General features: G+C 40.0%; 2 protein-coding genes across 9 annotated transcripts in view; both read left to right on the plus strand.

Annotated features, from left to right (window-relative positions):
• Positions 1-524: 524 nt before the first annotated feature.
• On the plus strand, positions 525-14,460 carry LOC122870002 (hepatocyte growth factor activator). 2 transcript variants are annotated; one of them, XM_044183560.1, is made up of 15 exons: positions 525-870; positions 995-1,058; positions 1,415-1,508; positions 3,610-3,683; positions 3,787-3,930; positions 4,906-5,037; positions 7,264-7,374; positions 7,817-7,991; positions 8,855-8,952; positions 9,935-9,976; positions 10,122-10,386; positions 11,100-11,239; positions 11,813-11,953; positions 13,017-13,159; positions 14,140-14,460. In XM_044183560.1, the coding sequence occupies exons 1-15, from the start codon at positions 817-819 to the stop codon at positions 14,311-14,313; spliced, it is 1,851 nt and encodes a 616-aa protein (XP_044039495.1). In that variant the 5' UTR covers positions 525-816; the 3' UTR covers positions 14,314-14,460. The 2 variants fall into 2 exon arrangements, with proteins under 2 accessions (XP_044039495.1, XP_044039496.1); XM_044183561.1 differs by lacking the exon at positions 9,935-9,976 and having other exon boundaries at positions 526-870.
• A 1,106-nt stretch (positions 14,461-15,566) lies between these two features.
• Positions 15,567-23,855, plus strand: part of LOC122870001 (protein Dok-7-like) — a 44,236-nt gene continuing 35,947 nt past the window's right edge. For 3 of the 7 annotated variants that reach the window (XR_006376468.1, XM_044183559.1, XM_044183558.1), the window contains exons 1-4: positions 15,571-15,853; positions 15,960-16,005; positions 17,485-17,715; positions 23,223-23,423. Coding sequence is in view for 3 of the 7 variants with exons in the window: in XM_044183559.1 (XP_044039494.1) it covers positions 15,800-15,853; positions 15,960-16,005; positions 17,485-17,715; positions 23,223-23,423 (532 nt within the window). In the remaining 4 variants the exon portion in view is untranslated. Of the gene's footprint in view, positions 15,854-15,959; positions 16,006-17,484; positions 17,716-23,222; positions 23,424-23,855 lie in introns of all 7 variants that reach the window. The other 4 variants (XR_006376469.1, XR_006376466.1, XR_006376467.1 and 1 more) reach the window with 4 other exon arrangements.

The raw sequence follows: 23,855 nt of genomic DNA on the forward strand, positions 1-23,855 counted from the left end.
GGTGCTCAAAGCAGCCAAAAAAAATGTTTTTTTTTTAAACTCCACAGCAACGTCTCTTTCCAGAAATCATGAGGTTACTCAAGATAATCCACAGATTTGTTGTGAGCAGTTTCATGTAGGAACTATCGGTAGAAAGAAAATAAGTAAATTGCTTAAAAATAAATTGCTTGGTTGATACAGCGCTCCCACCGGGCTAGTTAACTTTTGTGTCTAAGTTATTACAATCTATGGTTATTTTATTTCTCATACCTGGTTTAGTATGCTAAACGTTAAATAGCTGGATTTGCGGCAGCCCCATTAGCTAACTGAACATTAGCTAACCTGCAATTTACCGCTTATGATAAGGTCAAGACCTGTCAAACTTAGGTATTATGTATTCAGACCTCTTTATTAACAAAACCAATGTACCAGACATCACAGCATAAAATCTGATAATTATTTTTAAGAAGTAAGGGGACACAGGAGGCTGGAAGGCTGGATCTTGCAGCCCCCCCTGCCTGTGACTGTGGAAAGTTTGGATCTGTCCTCTTTGCGTAGATAACTTGCAAAGATACACCGTAGGCGTCTGCAGAGAAGGTGTTGAGGGAAGACCAGCCGGGATATAGGATGCCTGAGAGATAGACAAGCCTAATGACGCAACGAGTTTACTCAATACAGCTTGAAATTGTGAGGGACAGGATAATACTTGCAGGGTTTCCTATGACCAAAAGCAGGCTGAGGGCTCGGAAACTAACAGATATAACGTGACAGGCGCACAGACCCTCTTCCGAGTTCTGGAAATAGGCTTCTCCGGACACCAGGGACCAACAAACTTTCATGATGGCATACATTATATTACTTTTTCTACCTTGTGTTCTCAGTGCACGGGCGGTAAGTTTTAAACATCCTACCCAACTCAACTCTGAGCTGCTTTTTTGCTTCTTTAAAAAAAAAAAAAAAAAAATCCATTTTGCGTGCGTAAAAAAGCTGAATAACTTCTTTTTCCCGACTTTAGCGCACATTAGTCCCTGGGTATGAAACAGTCATCTCCAAAGAGCCATACAGGGAGAGCCGGAAAGGTATGTTTTACCTCAGTCCTGAGTTTAATTTAGAGGAAAAAGAGGGAGTGTTATGCACATGGCAGTGAATCTGATACATTTTCAGCTGTAGCAGCTGAGGAAGTATAAATCTAAAGCATGTGGGAGCTAGTGCTTGTGTAGGTCTGTAACCTGCCTTGTTATAACAGCATGATTTAGCTGTCTGAGGAGAGGATCATGGATTTACTGTCCTTTGGTCAGAGGAAAGCAGAAGAAGTCTGTGTGTGTGAGGCACAAATGTTTTTGAGACAGTTTCTGATCTCACATTTTTTGTGTTTTGCCCATTTGTGTTCAGTGAACAACAAACTAACAAACTGTTTTTTTTGCTCTGTTGCCAGTTCTTACTACGACGGGCAAAGAATGTAAATTCCCATTTCGTCAGGGTGGAAGGATTCATCATCACTGCATCACCATCCTATCCTCAAGACCATGGTGAGTCCTTATTAAGCCAGCCGAGTCTGGATCTACTGTTGTGGTTACATAAACAATCAGTAATGTGCATGTAATCACACACAAGTTACCACACACTTGCATTAGACAAAGAGGCAACTCAGCACTTGACAGGTAGAAGCGCTGCCTGGTCATATTTGGTTTTGTTCAGGCAGTATCTCACAAACCACACGCCTTTTCTACGTCACCCTGACACAGGCCGCAGGTGTTACGTTACAGGTGTTTGCATGACTTGTCCTCAAGTTGTCATGACCTCAGAATGAGTAAAAACACTGGTATTTTCCATCATATGTTGCAGTAATGGCAGTGACTTGCTGAAAGGACACTGATGCAGTGTGTAATTGGGTTGGGTAGTCGCATATAATTACAGCAGTGATGCAGGGATTTATGTAACCGTGTCATCAGGAAACTTAATGCAATTTTTAATGAGGTAATGAGCTAATTGGCTTTGATAAATTGCTCATTGCTGAATCGTTGGTGGGCCTTGTAATGATTTGTGTGCCCCAACTAGAATATCATAAGTTGGTGTTATCATAACCAGCAGTTTTTAAAGGTGACGCAAGATAGAAAGGTAGAGAATTCCTTTTAAACTGTCACTATAGCTGTAGTTTATAACGCATTTGCTACTTCATACAGTTTATCCTAAGGGTGGATAAACGGCTGTCACGGTTAAACCATCACGGTGCATTTTTTATTGCTTCAGATTGTGACGCAGCAACAAAATCTTCTTTTTATTAGATTTTTTTTGTTTTGGAAATAAACAACAACAGACTTGCTGAAGGGCTTTCCAGTCATCATTCCTTGGAATTGAGGCAAAAAGAGTGGGTGCCAGCAAGTTGGAGCAACATGAATGCAATTATATATGGCCCAACATCGCTGGTCCACCTACACATAAAGTTACTGCAATTTGACCCTACGTGTTTTTGTGATGTGCTCATGAGCTCAGTGTCAGTGATAGGTTTGCCATTATGTACTGCAGATTCAGCGAGCGGTGCAGAAGTATGCTGATGTCACTTTGATTAATTTAGTGGATGATTGACAGACTTAGTGAGTGTCAGTTTGTTATGGGTTAGAGTGTTTTTTCTTAGAACCAAACTGGCCTCAAAAAGTGCAGCATTTCCATCACAGAGAGGTTGTTAGAGCAGCTTGTTAGTACTTGTAGGTTTAAAAGATTTCACTCAGAGGTGGATAAAATCCTCAATCAATGGTAAAAGTAATTTTATGTCACAATATCAGTATAGTACATTTTCAGAATAATCAATTGAGAAACTGTTAAGGGATAAAATAGCCAGATTGTAATGTCTTTTTTTGGCTACAAAAGTCATATAACAAGACTCAGAGTCTACAGCCATGCGAACAGCTCTGTGAGGCTGTACTGGAGCTAAATGCTAATAGCAGCATGCTAATAATGCTCATAATGACTACAATGTCAACCATCTTAGTTTAGCATATTTGCAAATTAGCACTAAGCACAAAGTACCGTTGAGGCTGATGGGAATGTCATTAGTTTTGCAGGTATTTTATGTTAAACCAAAGTAAATTTTGACCTGATGGGTCTAAAGGAAAAGACAGGGGTCACCCAACTGATTACAATTCATCCTGAGGGGGACATGAATGTCTGTGCCAAATTTCATGGTAATCCATCCAACAGCTGTTGAGACATTTCACTCAAAACTGGAAAAAAAGTCAACCTGCTGGTGGTGCTAGAAGTAAATTCAGGGAATTAACCAAAGTCATGAGGATGTATTGTCTGGGAACCATGAATGTCTGTATAAAATTCCAGGGCAATCAGTCCAATAGTTGTTGACAAGTGGCGAACTGACCAACCGACATTGCTATCTATAAAGCCATATCGGTAGCTTGGCAAAAAATCCAATATTGCCATAAAGCAGTCCGACTCATTGATTTGCAACATAGATCCCATAGTATAAACAATTTGGAAAAATCTCTGACAGCTGATCAATTGATATAGTCTCAATATTGTCATATTGCCCAACCCTAATTTAACTGCAAATGTTTCTTCTATTTGTAATCCAGGTGACATGCTGGCGACTGTATTATATTTCTGTCTCTCCTGTTGTAGGTGCTCCCTCACACATAATTTTGATCGGGACCGGCAGTTTGGCTTGTGTGCGCCGGAGAAAACTCAGCCGGATGGTTAGTTTACTAAACACACATTACAGTATTTTTCTCATCAGAAATACTGTATTTTACTTTTGTTTATCCTCTAACTGTGTTTTTGCTTGTTGATGTGTTTCAGTTTTTGTCCACACGTCACGCAGAATTACAGATCCATGTCAGGTGAATCCATGTCAGAACGGCGGCGTCTGCACGCTGAGCCCACACAGACGCTCGTTTGTGTGCTCCTGTCCTGAGAGCTTCACTGGGAGACTCTGTGAGCAGAGTAGGCAGACTAACATTATTATTATTACTACTTGTACAGTGTTAAAATGTCTTTAAATTTGGTTTGTTAGATTCTCTTTGCCATCGTTATTTAATTATGCTGAGTGTGTGTTTTCATATCACTGTGCGCATTAGGCTGCTTGCTGTCAATCACCTGACAGCCACAGAAGGAAACAGAAGTCTGTGCCAGGAGATAGTTCCTTGAAAACATGTCAACTTACAAACTCTATCATCACACTCATGTTATGTAAAGGAAACATTTGTTAACAGGGATAACGGTTACTCTAGCTTTCACTCCATTGAAGGAGGGGTTTGTGTTTCTGGAGAATTCCAATACCATGACAGATACTGTGATGTAGAGCTAACAACGACACAGGAAGTAATGTGACTAACGTTAGCTAGGTTGTGGGTTAGCAAATGTAAAAAAAAAAAAAAAAATAAAAAATTCACACAGAACACAGTGAGGAGATATTCGCTGAAGAGACGTGTATTGGATTAGAATCGCATACCCCACCTTTATTTTTAGATATGATAATAAAATGAAAATGAAAGTTTATTCTTGACCTTTGGAACAGAAGTTTGACGAAATACTCTTAACTCAAGGTCTAATAACTTGCTTTTTCCTAGAATATTTAAATGATGTCTTCTTTTCATTTGAAATCTTCTTTTTGTCAAACTACCATTCCCAAGATCAAGTATGAAAGTCCACTCTACTTCTAACCTTTCTTACCTCCTACAAAGTTTCGCCTTTAGTTTCAGAAAAATCTGGTCATGAGTCTTTTGCAAATTGGTTTCACTTTGCTTTCAAAGTCATTGAAATTGTTCACTTCCAAAACAATCAAACATAAACACAACACTTTGAATGCATCCCGCACAGCTCAGCCATCAAACTGTGCTCTGCATGCTCCATTGAGCTTCTTCAATCTCCTCTCACATTTCAACCTATTGCCTTTTATGTGTTGTGTCGGCTTTTCAGAAAAGTGCTATGAAACCGTACACCTGCGCTATTATGACACTGGAGAGTCTTGGGGACGAATTCACCTCCGTAATGTGGAACAGTGCACATGTGTGGCAGGGGAAATCAAGTGTGAAAGAGTCCGCTACACAAGTAAGATATGCTTCAGCTCTGTCGTGTTTTTGCTCTGTGCTCTGCTTTTGTTGGGATGATGAGAGTGAAACTCAGTAAGTGGATGTACTTACAATAACACTATGCGCTTCTACAAACTGTTGAACTGATTGTCAGTTATGTGAATTTCTTTACATGTAGTTACTAAGAATTAGCTAAATTTGCTGCAGACACTGTGCAATACTTTACATCACGTACCCCTGATGTACTGACTAAAAATGTATAGTGTTCTCTAAGGAAAGACTTCTTTAGGTTTTTTGAGTTCACAAACTGTTTCTTAGTTATCAAGCCTAAAGAATCAAGTCTCCTCCCAGCCCAAAGCAATGCTTTTATTCTTTGATCACAGCTCCATAGTTACAAGAGTAGCCCTGCCAGGGAAGAAAAGACAGATTATATGACTCACTGTGACTCAGGAATGGTGTTTTAGGTCACACCCCATGGGTCCATAAGGTGCTTTCATCTCAATGGGGGGATGTTCATGGGCATTTAAAAGGTCCCCTGACATAAAGGAGAGAGAGGCTGTGAGGTGGTTTCATGCTCCCTGAACCAAGACTGTTTTTTGTGATGATGGTACGGGCTTATATTACAATGGTCATAGAAAAGAAATCCTTCCTTTCAGCTAAATGCACCTGAATGCCCTTTGATTTGGCTTTCAAATGAAATTGGACTATATTTTCATTTTGCACTGAGATCAATTTTATCTTTTGGCTTATTCAAACTAACATTTTCTTAAGAATGCAGAATCTCTGGCATATTTCACAGATGTTGCAATAGATCTTAGGGGAATACTCAGGGTCAGATACACTATATGTACATTAGAGCACAGGACCAGATTGCACTGCACATTTCAGTGGTGAGACTTATTTTGTTTAACCTGCATTAATTGATTTTCTTGCCACTTGTGGGCAGTGCAGCATGCTGAAGATATAACATTCACACACAGTATTATCACCTTATAAAGTTGATATGGCAAATATGTTGGCAAACATTTGCTTATTTACATAACCAGCAGACCAACTCCTGAGGGAAATATAATAATAATAATAATCTTTATTGTCCACAAATGTGGAAATCTGCCTTCGGCTTCACAGGTTGGTTAAAACACATCATAATAAATCACATACTTTAATAAATAACATGCACAGTACAAACAGCAATAGCAGATGGTTCTAGTGTGAATTTAGCAAAGTTATTGCATTTGGTATGAAAGCCTTTTAGTAAATGTTCTTGGTTGCTGCTCTATGGCGTCTTCCCAAGGGCAGTTTTATGAATTCTTTAAAAAAGAGGATGAACAGGATCAGACACAATTTGTCAGGCTTTTTGTTTCACCTGCGTTTTATATATATATATACATCCCAGTTGTTTCTGCTCTTTGCCAATAATTTTTCTGGCCATGTTTTTAATTCTGGACAGTTTATTTGTGTTCTTAGCCCCTGGGTGCCCATACCATGTACACATATTAAAAGTTAAAACACTTTCAACAAGACTTCTATAAACAGTCTGTAAAGTTTTCGTGCTTATATCGTATAAATCCAATTTCCTGATTTGATACAAGCGCTGCATTGCTTTTTAAAAAAATGTATGTGCAGTCAAAAAAAGGTTCCTAAGTATTCCTCTACTGCATCAACAGATCATTAATCAAAACAGGTGGAAAATAATGAAGACATTGTGGTGACTCACAATAACCAGCTCCTTAGTCTTACTTTTGTTAATAATAAGGGCATTGTCTTCACACCACTTGGTAAGCTCACCAACATGGTGGAAATATGTAGACTGATTAGCTGCCTGCATAAAACCAACTAACACCATATCATCCACATATTTATACAATTGGCAGGTTGAATTCATAATTTGCATTTCATTAGTGTATAGGCAAAAAATAAAAGTTAGCGACTAGCTGGTGAACATAGTGGAGCGTTTAAAAGAGGAGTGAATATTGGACTCACATTCATCAGGTGGCCAGAAACATGACTCCAAATGAATGCTGGGTGGGTAAATAAGCAGCTGCTTGCTAACAAGTTCACCACAACAACTTAAAAGTTCAATGTTCACAACTTTCCGTTACCCCCAAATGGACAAAAAAAAAAACTTATTGCAGGTTTAAACAATTTGTAAAACAGACATATTCCGTTTGAAGTAGAGGTTATTGTGGTAATATACAGTATGTATGGTATTAAGATGTGACCTGGTTTGCCTTTATGTGTCTAGTGTGCCGTTCAAACCCTTGTCAGAATGACGGAACGTGTCGACTGATCACAGCCACCGGCAAGGAAGTGTGCAACTGCAGACGTGCCTACAGCGGACCGTACTGTAGCTTGGGTGAGTGAAAGCAGGACAGTAGTGACAGGTAGCGATAATCTTTATGTGTGCCCTTCTGTGTGTTTGTCATGTATGCAAGTTCATAGAGTGCATGCGTGTTTATGCGTGTGTGTGTGTGTGTGTGTGTGTGTGTGTGTGTGTGTGTGATAATGGTTTGATTAATGGTGGCAGGTGAAGACATGAGCAAGCTGCTAAACTTGTACTGAGTTGTTGTTACTGTTGCCCTTAATGCATACAGAGAGGTTTTTTAAGACTTGTTCTGACTGATTCCAGCGTGAAGGAAAGAGATATGTCACCACCACACAGATACTCATCTGCATCCGGAAATTGTCTGATTGCATTTATATTGTTTACATACCTGTTATACGGCGAGACACGATTGTGACGTGTATTTGTTGCGTGTGTTTCTGCCCGTGGTTTGTGTGGATGCATGTTTGTGCAGAGCCGGAGACAGAGTGCTATAACAGCAGGGACACAGGTTACCGAGGGGTGGTGGGCATCACGGTGTCCGGCGCCCGGTGTCTGCCGTGGAACTCAGACCTGCTGTATGACGAGCTCCATGTGGGCACGGTGGTTGCTTCACCCCTCAGGGGCCTCGGGGAACATGCCTACTGCAGGTTTGTGTGTGTTGAGACATCCTTCTAATTAGCTTCTACTGTAGATGTCTGGTAGCATCACGACAAATGAAGGCTACTTTCAGTTATACTATGAGTGGATTTTTGTTAATATCATGGTTGCTACAGTACCAACTGGCTTATCTGCAAGGTCAGATTTTCTTATACTTTTCCCATAAATTCTACTATAAAGCTGCAATATCCAACTTTTTACCCTGAGCTAGCAACGCTGTCTGCTAGTCCTACCCCTTATCTGTCAAGTTCATGTGCCAACACTTGTCACTAATGTGGATGAGCCCTCAGACAACGTCTCCTCAGAGACAACCAGCGACCATAAAAGCACCACGATCATTAAAGAAGCACATGGTAAACCCAGCCTGTTGATAAAAAAAGTCTTATCTCCTCCACATTCACTCTTCTTCCATTTCTTACTGCTTTCCTCAGTTGTTGTTGTTGCTATGACTACCCAGCAGCCGTATGGCATACCCACAGCAAATGGTATGTGCTGTAAAATGTCCCAAACATCAAAGACAAGCCCATTTCAAGGAAACACTGGGATTTAGGCACAAACACACAAGCTCAGACTGTCTGAAAGGCTCAGACTCAGGTGGATCATGCGCCTTTAATATCAGTTTATTGAAAAGTTGCATATTGCAGCGTTAACATCTATGAAACATTATTCCTCATTATTAAAACATTACGTATGTGAAAGCAAAACATTTGAATGATTTTCAGCCTCCACATTCAAAAGCGATGGAGCCCCTATAAGCCATTCAGCTACTGTATTGTTTTGAGTAATATGTGGTGTTAAAAACAGTGGTGCCACACCTACACACACTCTGTCCGCTGTGTCACTGTGTGTGCAGAAACCCAGATGGGGACAAGATGCCATGGTGCTACACACTAAATGACGGCGCCATCTCCTGGGAGTACTGTGACGTCCCCTCCTGTGTGATGTCTGTGTGTGAGTAAACGGGGCAAAGGAGAGGAGTTTTGCAGTCTTTTTTTGTGGGACAGTGACTTTTGGGCTAGCGTATGTCGAAACATTTTGTCACGCCATATTAGAAATCAGGGCGTTAAAGAGATGTGTAATTCATTTGTAATGTAGTTTCATCACTGAATGGGTGTATTGAAATACTTTGATGCTCTGTCATGTGGTTAAGGTGTATACCTGTTAGCTTGGCCAGACATATTTTCTAGCTGGATTATGCTTTTATCATTTGCTTCTACTGTTTATAAATTCTTGCCATCCCAGCATTATTAACTCTTGTTTCTATTGGCCTTCGTTATTATTGGCCTTATTGTTTAGGTAAATCAAAGCGAAAAAAAGCTAGACCTTTGTTTTGAACCTTATCAAGGATGGCATATTAATTTAGCTGTCTTTAATATAGACCCCTGTTTGAACATTGAGCTCATCATTATAATGTATGAAAAGACTTCATCAAGGCCACCATTCAACACGTTCATTCTCTCAGCCTTGACTATATGACACAGTCAGCGACACTTCTGAGAAACGTTCACAACAGCTCGACACCTCATCCAATGCCACCACTTTTAATTAGAACTCCTGTTTGTGATAAAATCCGAAAGCGTGGAGAATACAGCTAATCTGAGTCGCGCTGCTCTGAAAAGTTGAATTCTGCCAAGTTCAGTGGCAGAGCTTTTTTTTTTTGCTTTTTTTTTTTTTTAAACTAACCGGGCTAGGGGGGGATAAGGGGAAATAAGGCATGACTCATCCTGAATCAACACGTCATGTCAGGTGGAGCCAAATGTTTATGTGGTGAGTGGGATTTGGCACAGTTGGCTGTCTGTCATGATGCCAGGGGTATGCACAGAATCCACAAGCTTTTCCCATCTGCTCTGCCAACATATGATTTTTAGCGTGAGGTTGTTCTGTTACCCTAACATTATCACACTATAGAACAGCTTTTCTTGCTTCTTTGCAGGGGAGAATCTGCAAGGGGCAAAATCGAAAATATTCAGAAGAGGTATTTAGGTGTATTCGCAAAATATTCCAGCTGTTAGACCGGTGTTGTAGGTTTAGTTTGTTCTAGTTCTTGTTAGAAAATTGTAGCTTATAGTAGCAAACACTGTTTGAAATATTCGTGTATTTTCACTTGTTTCCTCATGCAGCTTCTTCTCGGAGGATTGTCCCTTTGAATGTCCTGCCCGACATTAAAAAACCCAACCCCTCCAAGCCAGCCAAAAAGCCTGTGTGTGGGCAAAAGCACAAGAAGAGGTTATCAATAGCTAGGGGGCGGATAATGGGCGGAAACTCAGCACTGCCAGGTACTCACCCCTGGATGGCAGCCATTTACATCGGACAGTCAGACTTCTGCGCCGGCAGCCTGATCGCCTCTTGCTGGGTCGTCTCTGCGGCTCACTGCTTCTTCCGCAAGTATGTCATGGATGCACCTCAGCTGCAGTGGATGTTGATATTTGTATTTATGTCACTGCAGAAAAGGCAAAGCTTTTGTGGCCCTTTTGAGTCAACATACCGTACATAATATTATTTTTTAACAAAATGTGAAAAAATGCCAGGCTTTCACCAAGTGCCTCTGAAGCTTTGGGAGTAAAAAGACATTTTCTGTACTTGGGACCCCTTTTCAGCCTGTCTATGAAGGCTGAAAGCGCTCAGTTTGAGTCAGCAATGTCAAAAAACGTCGCTCTTCAGAAAACATTCATAGTTCAGGGGGTAGCATTATTTTCTGTTTTCTGACCATCGTAGCTGAACAAGAAGTCACAACTCAAACGGCATGTGATTTAAAGACTTTGACCCCTCAGCGTTACAGCTTTCTGAACACACTATATTTAGACAAGCATCCAGTTCAAGGAAAACCTAAAAACATTTACAAAGCATTTACTTCGGGACGGTTTGGGACTGTGGTGAAAAAAGTGAAGTTAGAGCTCCGGATGCTGTTTATATGCAAATTCAAACAATTCCCTTTTGATGTCCCCAAAGAGGCATCTCTTGTCATTGTTCAAGTTCAAAGATCTTTAACTAAAGCATTGTATCATTAAATTGGACATCACTGGCAGTGAATGGAGTGTTAGTATTATGAGTGCATACTTTGCAGTACCATTGACTGATAAGAGTGTGCCTTCCCTCAGCCCCCTGAAGTCCCAGCTTCGTGTGGTGCTCGGCCAGCATGGTTTCAACGTCACCGGCCCCAACACCAGGACATTCGGAGTGGAGGACTACATCTTTCCAAAACAGTTCTCAGTGTTTAATCCAACACTACATGACATTGGTAATCATTAACACACACACATGTTTGTTTCACTATCCCCGTGGGGTACAGTCATTGACATAATGCGTTCCCTAGGCCCATACCCTAACCTTAACCTTAATCTAATTGTAACCTGTGCCCTAAAACCAAGTCTTAATCCTCAAAAGCAGTCTCTACTAGTGGGGACCTCAATTTTTGTCCCTATGGTGACTCAAGTCCCCACCAAGATATAAGAACATGAAAACACACACACACACACACACACACACACACACACACACACATATACCAGTGACTCACATAAACTAGAAGACCTCCTGTCCCCATTCAGAAACATACAAACTCACTTCAGAGCCCAGTCTGCGTGCACAGCTGTGCGCCACTGAACAGCTGTGTCCCAATGCTCCCCCGCATGAAAACACACACACATTCTCTCACACACACACACACACACACACACACACACACACACACTGACTGTTGGGTGTGGCAGTTTCATTGGCCAACGGAGTCTCTAAATCTATCACTTGTTTCATCATTTAAACTACTCTTTTCGTTGTCCCTGTTTCATAACATTGTGTTTCTGCTTGCCAGTGCTGATCAAGCTGAAGAAGGAGGACGGGCGGTGTGTGAAGAGAACCCCGTTCATCAGTCCCATCTGTCTTCCAGACACAAGCATGACGTTCCCCGATAACTACTGCTGTGCTATTAGCGGCTGGGGACACATGCATGAGAGTGAGTGAGGAGGAAATCATGGCAGTTCTGTGTCATTTCAGTTTCATCGTGATAACAGCTATCTACATTCACACAGTGGAACAGATCACAGACAGCTTATTTGGTGTGGTTCGTGCAACGCCAATAAATGATTTACTTGTTTATACATTAAACTGAGCAGAGCCAGTGTTTGTTTGCACTTCAGCTTCACTTTGACAAATGTTTTGTCTTCATTGTCATGAAAAGAGGAAGTCTCTGTAGCATCACAAGCAGTTTTAGGGGACTAAGCAGTATATTAAAGTGAACTACGACATATATCCTCTTTTTTGACAATCAACTGTTCTGGGCTGCTTATGTACTCCATGCAAGGTTGTTCAAGCCTGGCTTGAGTTAACGTTGACTAGACACGGCTGAATTGTGTCAGCGGAACGGCTTCAGCCTTAAGTTAAAATCAATGTTAATTCAAATCGGGCTTTTTCAGTTAAGCGCAGATTTCATTAGCAGCGTTGATGGAATACCCAGCTGGAAGCTACTGGGTGTAAATATTTAGTAACAACTAATTTCTAGTTTGTGTGGTGCAACCCGTTTTAATTTAGTGATGCACAAATCTCCAAACATTTACAAACTAGGCTAAGTTTAAACTTACAAAGAGCTGTTGCAGGGCTTGGAATTTAGGGGTTTTAGATTGCCTTCATGTTGGGGAATAACATGGAAAGGGGGCTGTAATTTCCCAATAAGTTTCTTGTAAAGAACTGCATAATAGTACTAATTACAGTACTAATTATAGTTAGTTGTGTTGAATTTATAAGTAGTGGTTGATTTTTCGCTTAAAGGCCCTGCACACTCACACAGGTGTTTTCAGTTACTCTGGCTCACACAGGCCTGCGGGGAGGTCAAATCAGGCAACATAAGTGAACATAAGTGAAAAATCCAAGTAACAGTAAACATTTAGACCTTCTTTTGGAAGCTCAGGGAGTTGGGCTCATGGCCTCAGTATTTCTAAAATCCTGGCCATGGCCCTGTTCAGGTTAACAAGGTTTCACTTTCATGTAATGTAATGACTTATTTGTGCTTTATTTGGCAGAGGCAAAGGATTACTCTAGTCTGCAGGAGGCTGGAGTGAGACTGATTCCTCAAGACACTTGCAGGAAGCCAGAAGTTTATGGCAACCATGTCACTGCTGACATGTTTTGCGCGGGGCTCAACGGCTGTGTCGACGCCTGCCAGGTAGGAAAGCATTTCGAGACTGACAGTTAAATCCAAGGCTGCCGAGTGGATGGTTATGTCCTCGTAGAAAAAACAAATCTTTATAATTTGATATTGACTGTAGATTTGAAGTCACTTTCTTGATCAGTTACAGCTGATTCAACCAGCTCTAAACTACAGACTGGGATCTTTATCTGTTCTTCATTGTCATATTGTTTAGATTATTTATGAACAAATTAAGAGGAAATCCGAAATTGCTAAATTACTAGCAACTATTAGCTCCATCATTTAGTCTGACATTATTGGCATAATGTTTTATAATTTGAGGTAGATTGTGTTGTTTCTGTGAAATGTAATTTTTACAACAGCATTTTAATCAAGTGTCAGGTCAGATATGTCGACCATAACCCATTACCTCTTTTACTTTTCACTGGCATGTGTTATATGTTAGCAAGCTAACGTTAGCTTTGTCAGTTGGTTCCGTTAGCCACGTAACAGTCACACCTGGCAGTTAATAGGTGTTATTATGTAGTAAAGATTATCTCTATGTAAGAATTAGGGTGGTGCACCCTGTTTTAATTTAGTGATGTATAAATCTCCACTTAGTAACCTCTTACTATAAAACAAGGCTAGTTTGAGTTTGAATTTATGAAGAGCTACATAGTTGTTGACCTCCTGCCTCAGCTCTGGATGAGTTGATATGAGAAAGTTGACTCGAGGTATCAAAGTAATGGAACAGCACTTAAGATGGCAGCAGAGTTTCCCCTGAGTGAAGTGCTGGGGGAAGTTAGCGCGGGGTCTGAAAACTGCCGTGTAAAATATTTAAGCTCCTTCCTCTTAGATTAAATGTCACAGTTATTTATTTACCTCATGGGTAGAGTGCAATTTTTGAGTAATATATTACGTTTCAAGTGTGTGACTCAGCTGTTTGTACGCCTCCGCTTTGATCTGTGCATGTATGTTTACGTGTGTGGACTGTATCTACTTATGTGTTTCTCCAGGGCGACTCTGGGGGCCCTCTGGCTTGTGCGAGGAATGATGTCAGCTTCCTGTATGGGATCATCAGCTGGGGAGAGGGCTGCGGCCGCTCTGGAAAACCCGGTGTTTACACTAAAGTGGTGAACTATATCAATTGGATCAATTCAGTGATCAAACGCAAACCCAAGGCTTCGTGATTGGACATTACCGGGACATTAGCTTTAATATATAACATATTATACTATATTGTATTCTAACTTTATTTGTAATGCTTGTGGAAGTTTATAGGTTATATTTTTTAACTGTGAAACATTTTGTGACCGAATAAAGCTTTACTGACTTTATAAAGCTTTGAGTGTCTAATGAATGAGTCCTGTTTTGGTCAGTTGAAGTATTTTCACAAAACAATCCCAACTCAAGGTGCACTTACTAGCTTTTTCCAGGGCTTTCAACTATATCACACAGTTGTCATGGCGATGGATCTGTTGACATGTGACCTTGTTCTTTCAGTGCTTGAACATCAACTGAATCTTGAACTTCACTCAGTGCTTAATTGACACTTCAACTTCATTTAGTGCTTATACTTTAACAGAGACTTCAACTTGATTCAGCACTTCACTTCCATTTTTATCTGCTGTTTTAAACCCCTGTGAGTATTTCAACTATTTCAAATCAAAGATATAAATATTTATAACTTAGATTTTAAGATATAAAGATATAAAATATTTTGGCAGGAGTAAACGGGAGCCTTTTCTAGTTCTGGATATAAACTTAATATATTTCAAATACACACATACACAGAGGTGGAAGAAGTACTCAAATAATTTACTTAAGTAAAAGTAGCAATACTACCGTCTACCAATACTCTGTTACAAGTAAAAGTTCTGCATTCAAAATTTTAGTACAAAAGTATTAGCATCAAAATATACTTAAGTACTCATTATGTAGAATAGCCCATTTCATATTAATGTATATTATGGTATTATAATCATTGATGCATTAATGTAATGTATGCAGCTGCTAAAGGTGGGGCTATTTTTAATTACTTTATATTCTGTCTGGTAGCTTAATCTATAATAATATATCATATTTTATTTGTTGATAATATTTTGCATTAGTCTGAATCTATAAAGTAACTAGTAACTAAATGTATCAAATAAATGTAGTGGAGTAAAAAGTACAATATTTCCCTCTGAAATGTAGTATGAGTATCTCAAAATTGTACTTAAGTACATGTAGGCTACTTAGTTACATTCCACCACTGCGTATTCAATTAACGTTACACATTTGATGTGCCACTTCCACTACTTTCAATTTTGAGGTGTACTTTGCGACATAATTATCTGGTGTGTATATTTCTTCAGCCAGCGTTTTTAAAGATGCTTCTTACTTTTCAGAACCACATATGAAATGTGCTATTTGCGGTATGAGCATCCTGCGATTGTTTCTTCCAGTAGTTTTCAGCAGGTGCTGTAAAAACCAGTCCAGGTGGCAGCATCACGGTCGGTTGGCTGGTGCACAGACAGGCGGAGAGACACTGGTCGTGCCATTTTCCATGTGCCTTGCTGGGGGCGAGTTTGCGCCCCACAAGCAGAGAGAGAGAGAGAGAGAGAGAGCTGCTATTTTGAAAGTGACCCCTCATTCAGGCAGCAACTCTGCAGCTGTCAGGAACCATGACTGAAAATGACGGATTCTGTTGTCGTGGAGGGATATGCCAGATTCAGAGATGGAAAAAAGGTGTGTAGCTTGACTAAATTTGCTGACGGACAAGGGCATACGTACTTGAACGCACTTTCATCTGTGCTTACAAAAAGTTTGTGTCTACTTTTGTTTTCTTCCACAGTGGAAAACTAGGTGGCTCGTTCTTCGCAAGCCGTCGCCTGTAGCAGGTAAAAAGCACCGACTTTTACCGGTCAGTTTTACACATTTTCACGCAGCGGGTAAACAAATGAATGCGCGTGTTAGCTGCGCCATAGTGGAGGGCGCTAGCAAGTTGAACATATCAGGTGCTAACCTGCACGTGTCTTCCAGGAGCACGGACCTTCCTGTTTTGATAAGGCCTGGCTCGTGTTCGTATGTTCTGAAGTTGGGCCTTGTCTATGAGCTCAAATATGGGTCAGAAAGATTTGGAGCTTGTGAAACTCAGTTCAGAAAGAGATTCAAAACCTGTGGTTGTATTTCACCCTTCATAAACCTGTGACAAATCTCTACATGAGAAATTCAGGTAGTTTGTGAATGTGTAGGAAAAAGTTTGTATTTGTAAAAAAAAAAAAAAAAAAAAAGACTAAATAAAATTTGTGCAAAAACAGAGAAAAAGAACTGCTTTTGTGAAGATATGAATACAGATACAAAGCAGAGTACTCTTAAAAGAAAGTACATTTAAAGTGCAAATGTTGGCCATGTTTTTGGCTTTAAAGCATGTAGTTTAAATGTTTATTTATGTGTAACTTTGAATTTTACAGTTCCATGCTTTGAGTCTGTACTCAGATGTTTTGGTTTGTTTTTTATTGGTATAATTTGTGCACAAATTTAATTTTGATGTTCTCAAATTGAATTTGAGTTTTTTCTCAGGTTTGCAAAGTTTGATATGCAACCTTTTGATGTACAAGCTCAAAAATCTTCCATCTTTAATCAAACCATATTTGACCCCATCCACAAAGTTAATGTGCTTAAGACTGATTGTCTGTGCCCTGCTGTATTTTTAGATGCATCGTGAATGTGCTCTTAGTGAATCTAGACTTTTTATTCAGGCACATTTACTGAGGAGGCGTTTGTGGCTGTCCAAACCCTTGAATTTATTTAATGATCTCTGACCTTTTTTTGTATTTTATGAATAAGAAACTAGGAGTCAAAGGGAGGAAGTGGCTATATTGCATTACACAGAAACATTTATTTGGATATCTGGTGCTGGACGGCTTAACATGCTCCACAGGTTAGACTGAGGTTGAGTGCTGCTCCTCTTCAGATCTTTGATGTCAGTGTTATCACAGCTGTCTGTGCTCATGCCTCAGTTATGTGGGTTAAGCGGTGTATGTGTGTGTGTGTTTGTGAGAAGGAGAGAGATGCGCGCACACACACACACACACACACACACACACAGTCTTGTTTTGTCAGTTGACACTGATTGTTTCAAGGTGCCAAAAGACTAGAGGACGCTACAACAGCTACTGTGTGTCAGAATACATCTTATTAGTATTTGCCAATGTAATTAATTATGGATTTTAACTGTTTCCAGTTATTTTAAAGGAACTGTTGCGTCTAAAATAATACAAAACTGTAATGTTAACTGCAGTTTATATTCTTAGACACAAGAATTTGTTATTTTTCTACTGTTGTTGTGTCTCATACCAACTCTTTGATTCCTCCAGACTGCCTTGTGCTGCTTGTTTTTAAAGACAAGTCCGACAAAGCGCAGGGCAACAAGGAGAGGGCCAGTGTCACCTTGGAGGAGATCTGCGGTCTGGAAGCGGGACAGTGGTATGAAGGCGTGGCTTTTACTCTGGCCATCCTCTGCCTGAACCAGGCTGCTCTACTGGGCTTCGACAGCAAAGAGGCCCTGCAGGCGTGGGACGTCCGCCTGCGGTACAGCCTCGGAGAAGGTGAGGAGTGCCGTCGGTGCGTTGAGGTCGATGTTTCGTTTTTCTGGTGTTTTACTTCCGGTGCTTTTTGCTCAAAACCTTTCAAGAAATGTAAATTACTCAACATTTTACAGGATAATACCACATTTGACCTCCTTATACTGTAGTCAAAGCCTGCTCTCAGCAACCAGATTAGTTCATCCATCTTGCTAGCAGGTTTCAGTGTTTAAAATTCAGTGCAGTCAAAGAAAAGTATCCCACAATTTGCCAAACCCTATGAAAAAAACAAGCAATTTTAGTCACAAGTAAGTTTGCACCTTTCTAGAGCTCCAAAGTCAACAAAAGCAAGAGCCTAAGACAAACAAATAAACTTCCCTCAACAGCAGTGATATTGCCTTTACAACAAGGTCTGTAGGAATAATATTAACCTGCCTGTGGGCCACAACAGCAAAACTAACAACTACCCTATGGTTTGATTTTCAATTAAGGAACAGTCAGTAAGCTCTGGTCAACTGACCTTAAAGTCCTGCCTGAGGAGAAAGGGGTCAGCAGTTCATGAATATATCCAGGGGCCTGATTTATGAAAGCTGCACAGGTAATCAGCAGAATCTTGAATTCAGTCCTGCGTTCCACCTGCAGCAAGTGAAATGAAGGGAGGACACAGGATAAGAGTTTTGATGATTTATTTAAGCAAGGGAACAACGCGGTCCAACCGGGATGAAACAAAGGCATGAATAATTGACTCTAAATCAAGGTGAGGTAGACAAGAGCATAATTTAGAAATATATCAAAGTTGGAAAAACAAGAACATAGCAACATATATGTAGCAACTTGATATGTTGTTAAGGATACATACAGTATCAAAAGTAACTCCTAGGTTCCATAATGACAGAATTAACTAACACAGTTGGGATATTTTTATTGCGGTTATGAATGATTTTCTACAATGCTGTTGGGCTTTTAGGCTTCTCTGATAAAAATGTAAAAATGCATTCTCATCCATATTTATAATATCAGAAGCTATATTATGAGTAACACAGTACATAACTGGGGTTTTAAAGCAAGGAACTGTGGTGTTTCTAACAACTTTCTACTTCTATTTGATTTGCTAGAGTTGTGTGATCAACCAAAATTCACACTACTGCTACATTCGACGTAAAAGGTCACAGACCATCCCCTAAAAAAACTACGACTGTGTCATCATCCTGTCTCATGCTTCTACTTCATCTTCCCTGTTTAAAACAAACCAGTTTGCATCATGATGAGTGCTAATGGTAAAGATCTTTTAGCAGATCACATCATGCATTTTTTTTAATTGTCAGAGATGGTAATTGTAAAACTTTTTTTAAAGTTGATGTTTTGTTTTTGAGAATGATGGGATGATGATTATTATTATTATTGTGATATTCATTTTCTGTTCATGCTCTATGAATTTCTGACACAGTAGAATTAAATGTTAATGTATAGCCATATATACGGTCTACTGGGTGGATCTATTATATAAGTTATATAGGTGATAAACAAATAGGAGCTATTAATAGTATTTGCCTGTTCAGCTGGTGGCTTGGAGTCCAGCTGACATTTTTTACACCGTTACTAATGACAGTGTTATGGGACCTGATTGTGTGGAAGAGGACATGGTGCTAAAGACAAATTGCATCGCTGTTGTTGCTTCCAGTCCTTTGTGTGTGTGTGTGTGCATGTGCAAATATATGTGTGTGTGCTTGCTTGTATGGATGCACCTGTGTTTGTGCAGGCTTGCGTGTGTGTTTTGAAAGAGCTAGATTAAAGTGTGTGTGTGGCTTAATGCCACAGTGTGGAGTGTGTCCAAGCCAGCAGAAATGTCACCTGCCGGGCTGAGGGCCACCATGCGCAGAGCTTTTGTTGTTGTGTGTGACACCGTATGAATCTCTCTTAACCTGAGTGATGATGTGACGCAGCCGGCCGACATTTCCTCATAAAGCTCACCTGGCGAAGTTTGTTCAACACAGTAACAGCCTTTGGCCGAGTGTTGCTGGGGAACTCCACACGAAATTCGGCAAACTCACAGGCAAAAACACTTTTAGTTCTCGTACATCCAGTTTTCCTCTTTGGTTTCTTATTAGCAACGGTACGCAGACTCAGTTACACAGATGTTTATGACAGGCTTTAATTAATTGCATTGGCCTTTAGATCTGAAGGTGGATGTGTTCAGAGCTCAGCTTGCTGATTTCATTCTGTGTGCAGCTGTTTCTCCTTTTTTATTGGTGAATGAAATAAAATCTGTGCTGATGTAATCATTATGTAATGACACTGTTTTCTATTCCCTGTAAAGCCTAACTGCAGCTATTTTCAATCCGGACTCTCTTCCCCTTCATGCGATGGATTCTGACCAAAATCTAGACAGTTTGTTTACTGTCAAGCTGCTTAAATCTTGATTGTGAAGGTGTGCAGTCCTACAGTGAACCCTAAAACTCATAAAACATGTCTGTCAACATAACAATGCTCACTCCAATGACATGTTGACCTTTTGAGAAATCCACTTAGATACGAAGACTGTAACCACTCTGCTGTCTGTGCAGTAAATATGAAGCTACCACCAGCAGTCCGTTAGCCTAGCTTAGCATAAAAACAGGAAACAAGGGGAAACGAGTAGCCCGGCTCTCTCAAAAGGTAACAAAATCTGCCTACTAGCATCTCTAAAGCTCACTAACTAACATGTTATTTCTTGTTTGTTTAATCCGTACAAAAAACAGAGTAAAAACGGCACTTGTGGTTTTGCGGGGGTTATGTGCCACACTATTTCTTGGCCGGGCACAGTGACTTCCTGGAGTCCTGCAAGGACACTTAAAAAAACAGGATCATTACATCATACCAACATTCTACTGCTCTGCTTGGTGCCAGTTCTATTGAAGCCTGTGGGAGATGCATGGAGAAGCACACTAAAACTCAACCTGTGTATGTCGTATGACCTTTGATGAAGAAATTCCTCTATCAAATGAAAGAGCACACTTCAGAGAATACATTACTATCCGATTTTTCCAAATGTGCTCATTTGTTTATTTGCTGTTGGTCTCTAAATACTATCCAAACATGATTATAGGCATACTAAACAGGGTTCATGCCGAGTCAAATTAAAATGCTCACCATGGCAGATGAAAAAAGGTTGCAAGTGAAGTGTCCCTTGAAAATATTGAGGTTTGTAAACGTTTCTTTTGAATACATGATATTCCCATTCCCTGTCAATCCTCATAAAGTAGCCTCCGGACTGAAATAAAAGGAAGAAGGAATGAAGAATAGGCTACAGATTTAGTTACAATATATTTATTCATCCTAAACTCAATATTTTCAAGGGACACTTCACTTACAGTTGTATGCAAAAGTTTAGGAACCCCTGACAATTTCCATGATTTTCATTTATAAATATTTGGGTGTTTGGATCAGCAATTTCATTTTGATCTATCAAATAACTGAAGGACACAGTAATATTTCAGTAGTGAAATGAGATTTATTGGATTAACAGAAAATGTGCAATATGCATCAAAACGAAATTAGACAGGTGCATAAATTTGGGCACCCCAACAGAAAAATCACAACAATATTTTGTAGAGCCTCCTTTAGCAGAAATAACAGCCTCTAGACGCTTCCTATAGCCTGTAATGAGTGTCTGGATTCTGGATGAATGTATTTTGGACCATTCCTCCTTACAAAACATCTCCAGTTCAGTTAGGTTTGATAGTTGCCGAGCATGGACAGCCCGCTTCAAATCACCCCACAGATGTTCAATGATATTCAGGTCTGGGGACTGGGATGGCCATTCCAGAACATTGTACTTGTTCCTCTGCATAAAGGCCAGAGTAGATTTTGAGCAGTGTTTTGGGTCGTTGTCTTGTTGAAATATCCAGTCCCGGTGTAACTTCAACTTTGTGACTCATTCCTCAACATTATTCTCAAGAATCTGCTGATATTGAGTGGAATCCATGCGACCCTCAACTTTAACCAGATTCCCAGTACCGGCACTGGCCACACAACCCCACAGCATGATGGAACCTCCACCAAATTTTACTGTGGGTAGCAAGTGTTTTTCTTGGAACGTTGTGTTCTTTTGCCGCCATGCATAACGTCCCTTGTTATGACCAAATAACTCAATCTTTGTTTCATCAGTCCACAGCACCTTATTCCAAAATGAAGCTGGCTTGTCCAAATGTGTGTTTGCATACCTCAAGCGACTCCGTTTGTGGCGTGTGTGCAGAAAAGGCTTCTTTCGCATCACTCTCCCATACAGCTTCTCCTTGTGCAAAGTGCGCTGAATTGTTGAACGATGCACAGTGACACCATCTGCAGCAAGTTGATGTTGTAGGTCTTTGGAGGTGGTCTGTGGGCTGTTTTTGACCGTTCTCACCATCCTTCGCCTTTGCTTCTCCAATATTTTATGTGGCCTGCCACTTCTGGCCTTAACAAGAACTGTGCCTGTGGTCCTCCATTTCCTCACTATGTTCCTCACAGTGGACACTGACAGCTTATATTTCTGCGATAACTTTTTGTAGCCTCCACCCTAAACCATAATGTAGAACAATCTTTTTTTTCAGGTCATTTGAGAGTTGTTTTGAGGCCCCCATGTTGCCACTCTTCAGAGGAGAGTCAAAGAGAACAACAACTTTCAATTGGCTACCTTAAATACCTTTTCTCATGATTGGATGCACCTGTCTATGAAGTTCAAGGCTTAATGAGCTCACCAAACCAATTGTGTGTTCCAATTAATCAGTGCTAAGTAGTTACAGGTATTCAAATCAACAAAATGACATGGGTGCCCGAATTTATGCACCTGTCTAATTTCGTTTTGATGCATATTGCACATTTTCTGTTAATCCAATAAATCTCATTTCACTACTGAAATATTACTGTGTCCTTCAGTTATTTGATAGATCAAAATGAAATTGCTGATCCAAACACCCAAATATTTATAAATGAAAATCATGGAAATTGTCAGGGGTTCCTAAACTTTTGCATACAACTGTATAACATAAAATATGTATTTCCTAAAATGTCAAACTATTCCATTAAACTGGAAGAGGGCCCATTTGGGCAGTTTTTAATGAATGTATACATTTGTATACATGTAGATATTTGTATGTTAGTACATGTAGGGATATATGGTATGTATGCATGGATATGTTCATATGTGTCTGTGTTTCTTGTGATTATGTTTTATCATGTGAAACGTGTACATGTGCAGGCTGTGAAGACAGATTTCTATCAAAGATGAAAACAAAATCATCTTTTACTAATTTCTCATACAGTTTTGATGGTACATTAATCATTGCGTTTGCATGATTTTAAACTGTATTTTTAATTTGTGCACACCTTAATACAGTGAATGTCAATACATTACAAAAGTCATGCTTAACTGGTCCTGTAGGATGTATAGGAGAGCCACATCCAGACAGATGCAAGTTCCTCTACTTTTGAAAATGAATTGATAATTGTTGGATTGTACTTGAAGTTTTAAGTTTTTGTCGCTGACCACACAAGTTTCTCTGTTTGCTTAGTTCACAGATTCAGTGTTGGAGTCTTACCAGGGACCAAGTTGGAGAGTGGACCTGCAACTCTTCATTTATGCAACAACTTATTAGCTCTCGCCCGGGACGTCCCGCCTGTTATTATCGGCCACTGGAACCTTCCAGACCTGCGCAGATATGGGCCTGTACCCAATGGATTTGTGTTTGAGGGAGGAACAAGATGTGGTTACTGTAAGTGTATTGCTCTCTATTTTGCTTTTATGCTCCATTTGGATGTGTTTAATTTAGGTAAATGGGCCATTTAGCTATTATGTGGTGATATTTTGAAGTTTGGCAGATGGTTCTTCAAGGCATCAAGATAATAGGTTATTAGGCTGAAAGAGCACACTTGTTTGGGAAGCATGGGGGAACTAAAGGGACTATTAAAAACAGTTCTAAGATTAATAAGCATTGGACATTAAGAATATTTTGTTAAATGATGCAATACCATAAATAACAGTGAGTGGTTGACTAAAAGGGAGGATTAGAAAACAGAACATCAACAGCAGAAAGGAAACAGAAAATCAGGGTGGCGAAGGCTTTTTAAATCCCTACCCTCTTGAGTGCCTCAGATTTCTTCAGCAGTTCAAAAGCCTAACAGTGCAACCACATTAAACACTATCT

The sequence above is a fragment of the Siniperca chuatsi genome, linkage group LG22, assembly GCF_020085105.1.
Source record: "Siniperca chuatsi isolate FFG_IHB_CAS linkage group LG22, ASM2008510v1, whole genome shotgun sequence".
In the NCBI taxonomy this organism is placed as follows: Eukaryota; Metazoa; Chordata; class Actinopteri; order Centrarchiformes; family Sinipercidae; genus Siniperca; species Siniperca chuatsi.

What these genes read in the sequence shown, in the direction of transcription:
- LOC122870002 (XM_044183560.1), top strand. Translation starts at nt 817, where the DNA reads ATGATGGCATACATTATATTACTTTTTCTACCTTGTGTTCTCAGTGCA. An exon ending in CGGACCGTACTGTAGCTTGG is followed by an intron (nt 7,375 to 7,816) that starts GTGAGTGAAAGC and finishes ATGTTTGTGCAG; the next exon opens with AGCCGGAGACAGAGTGCTAT. An exon ending in GCTCACTGCTTCTTCCGCAA is followed by an intron (nt 10,387 to 11,099) that starts GTATGTCATGGA and finishes GCCTTCCCTCAG; the next exon opens with CCCCCTGAAGTCCCAGCTTC.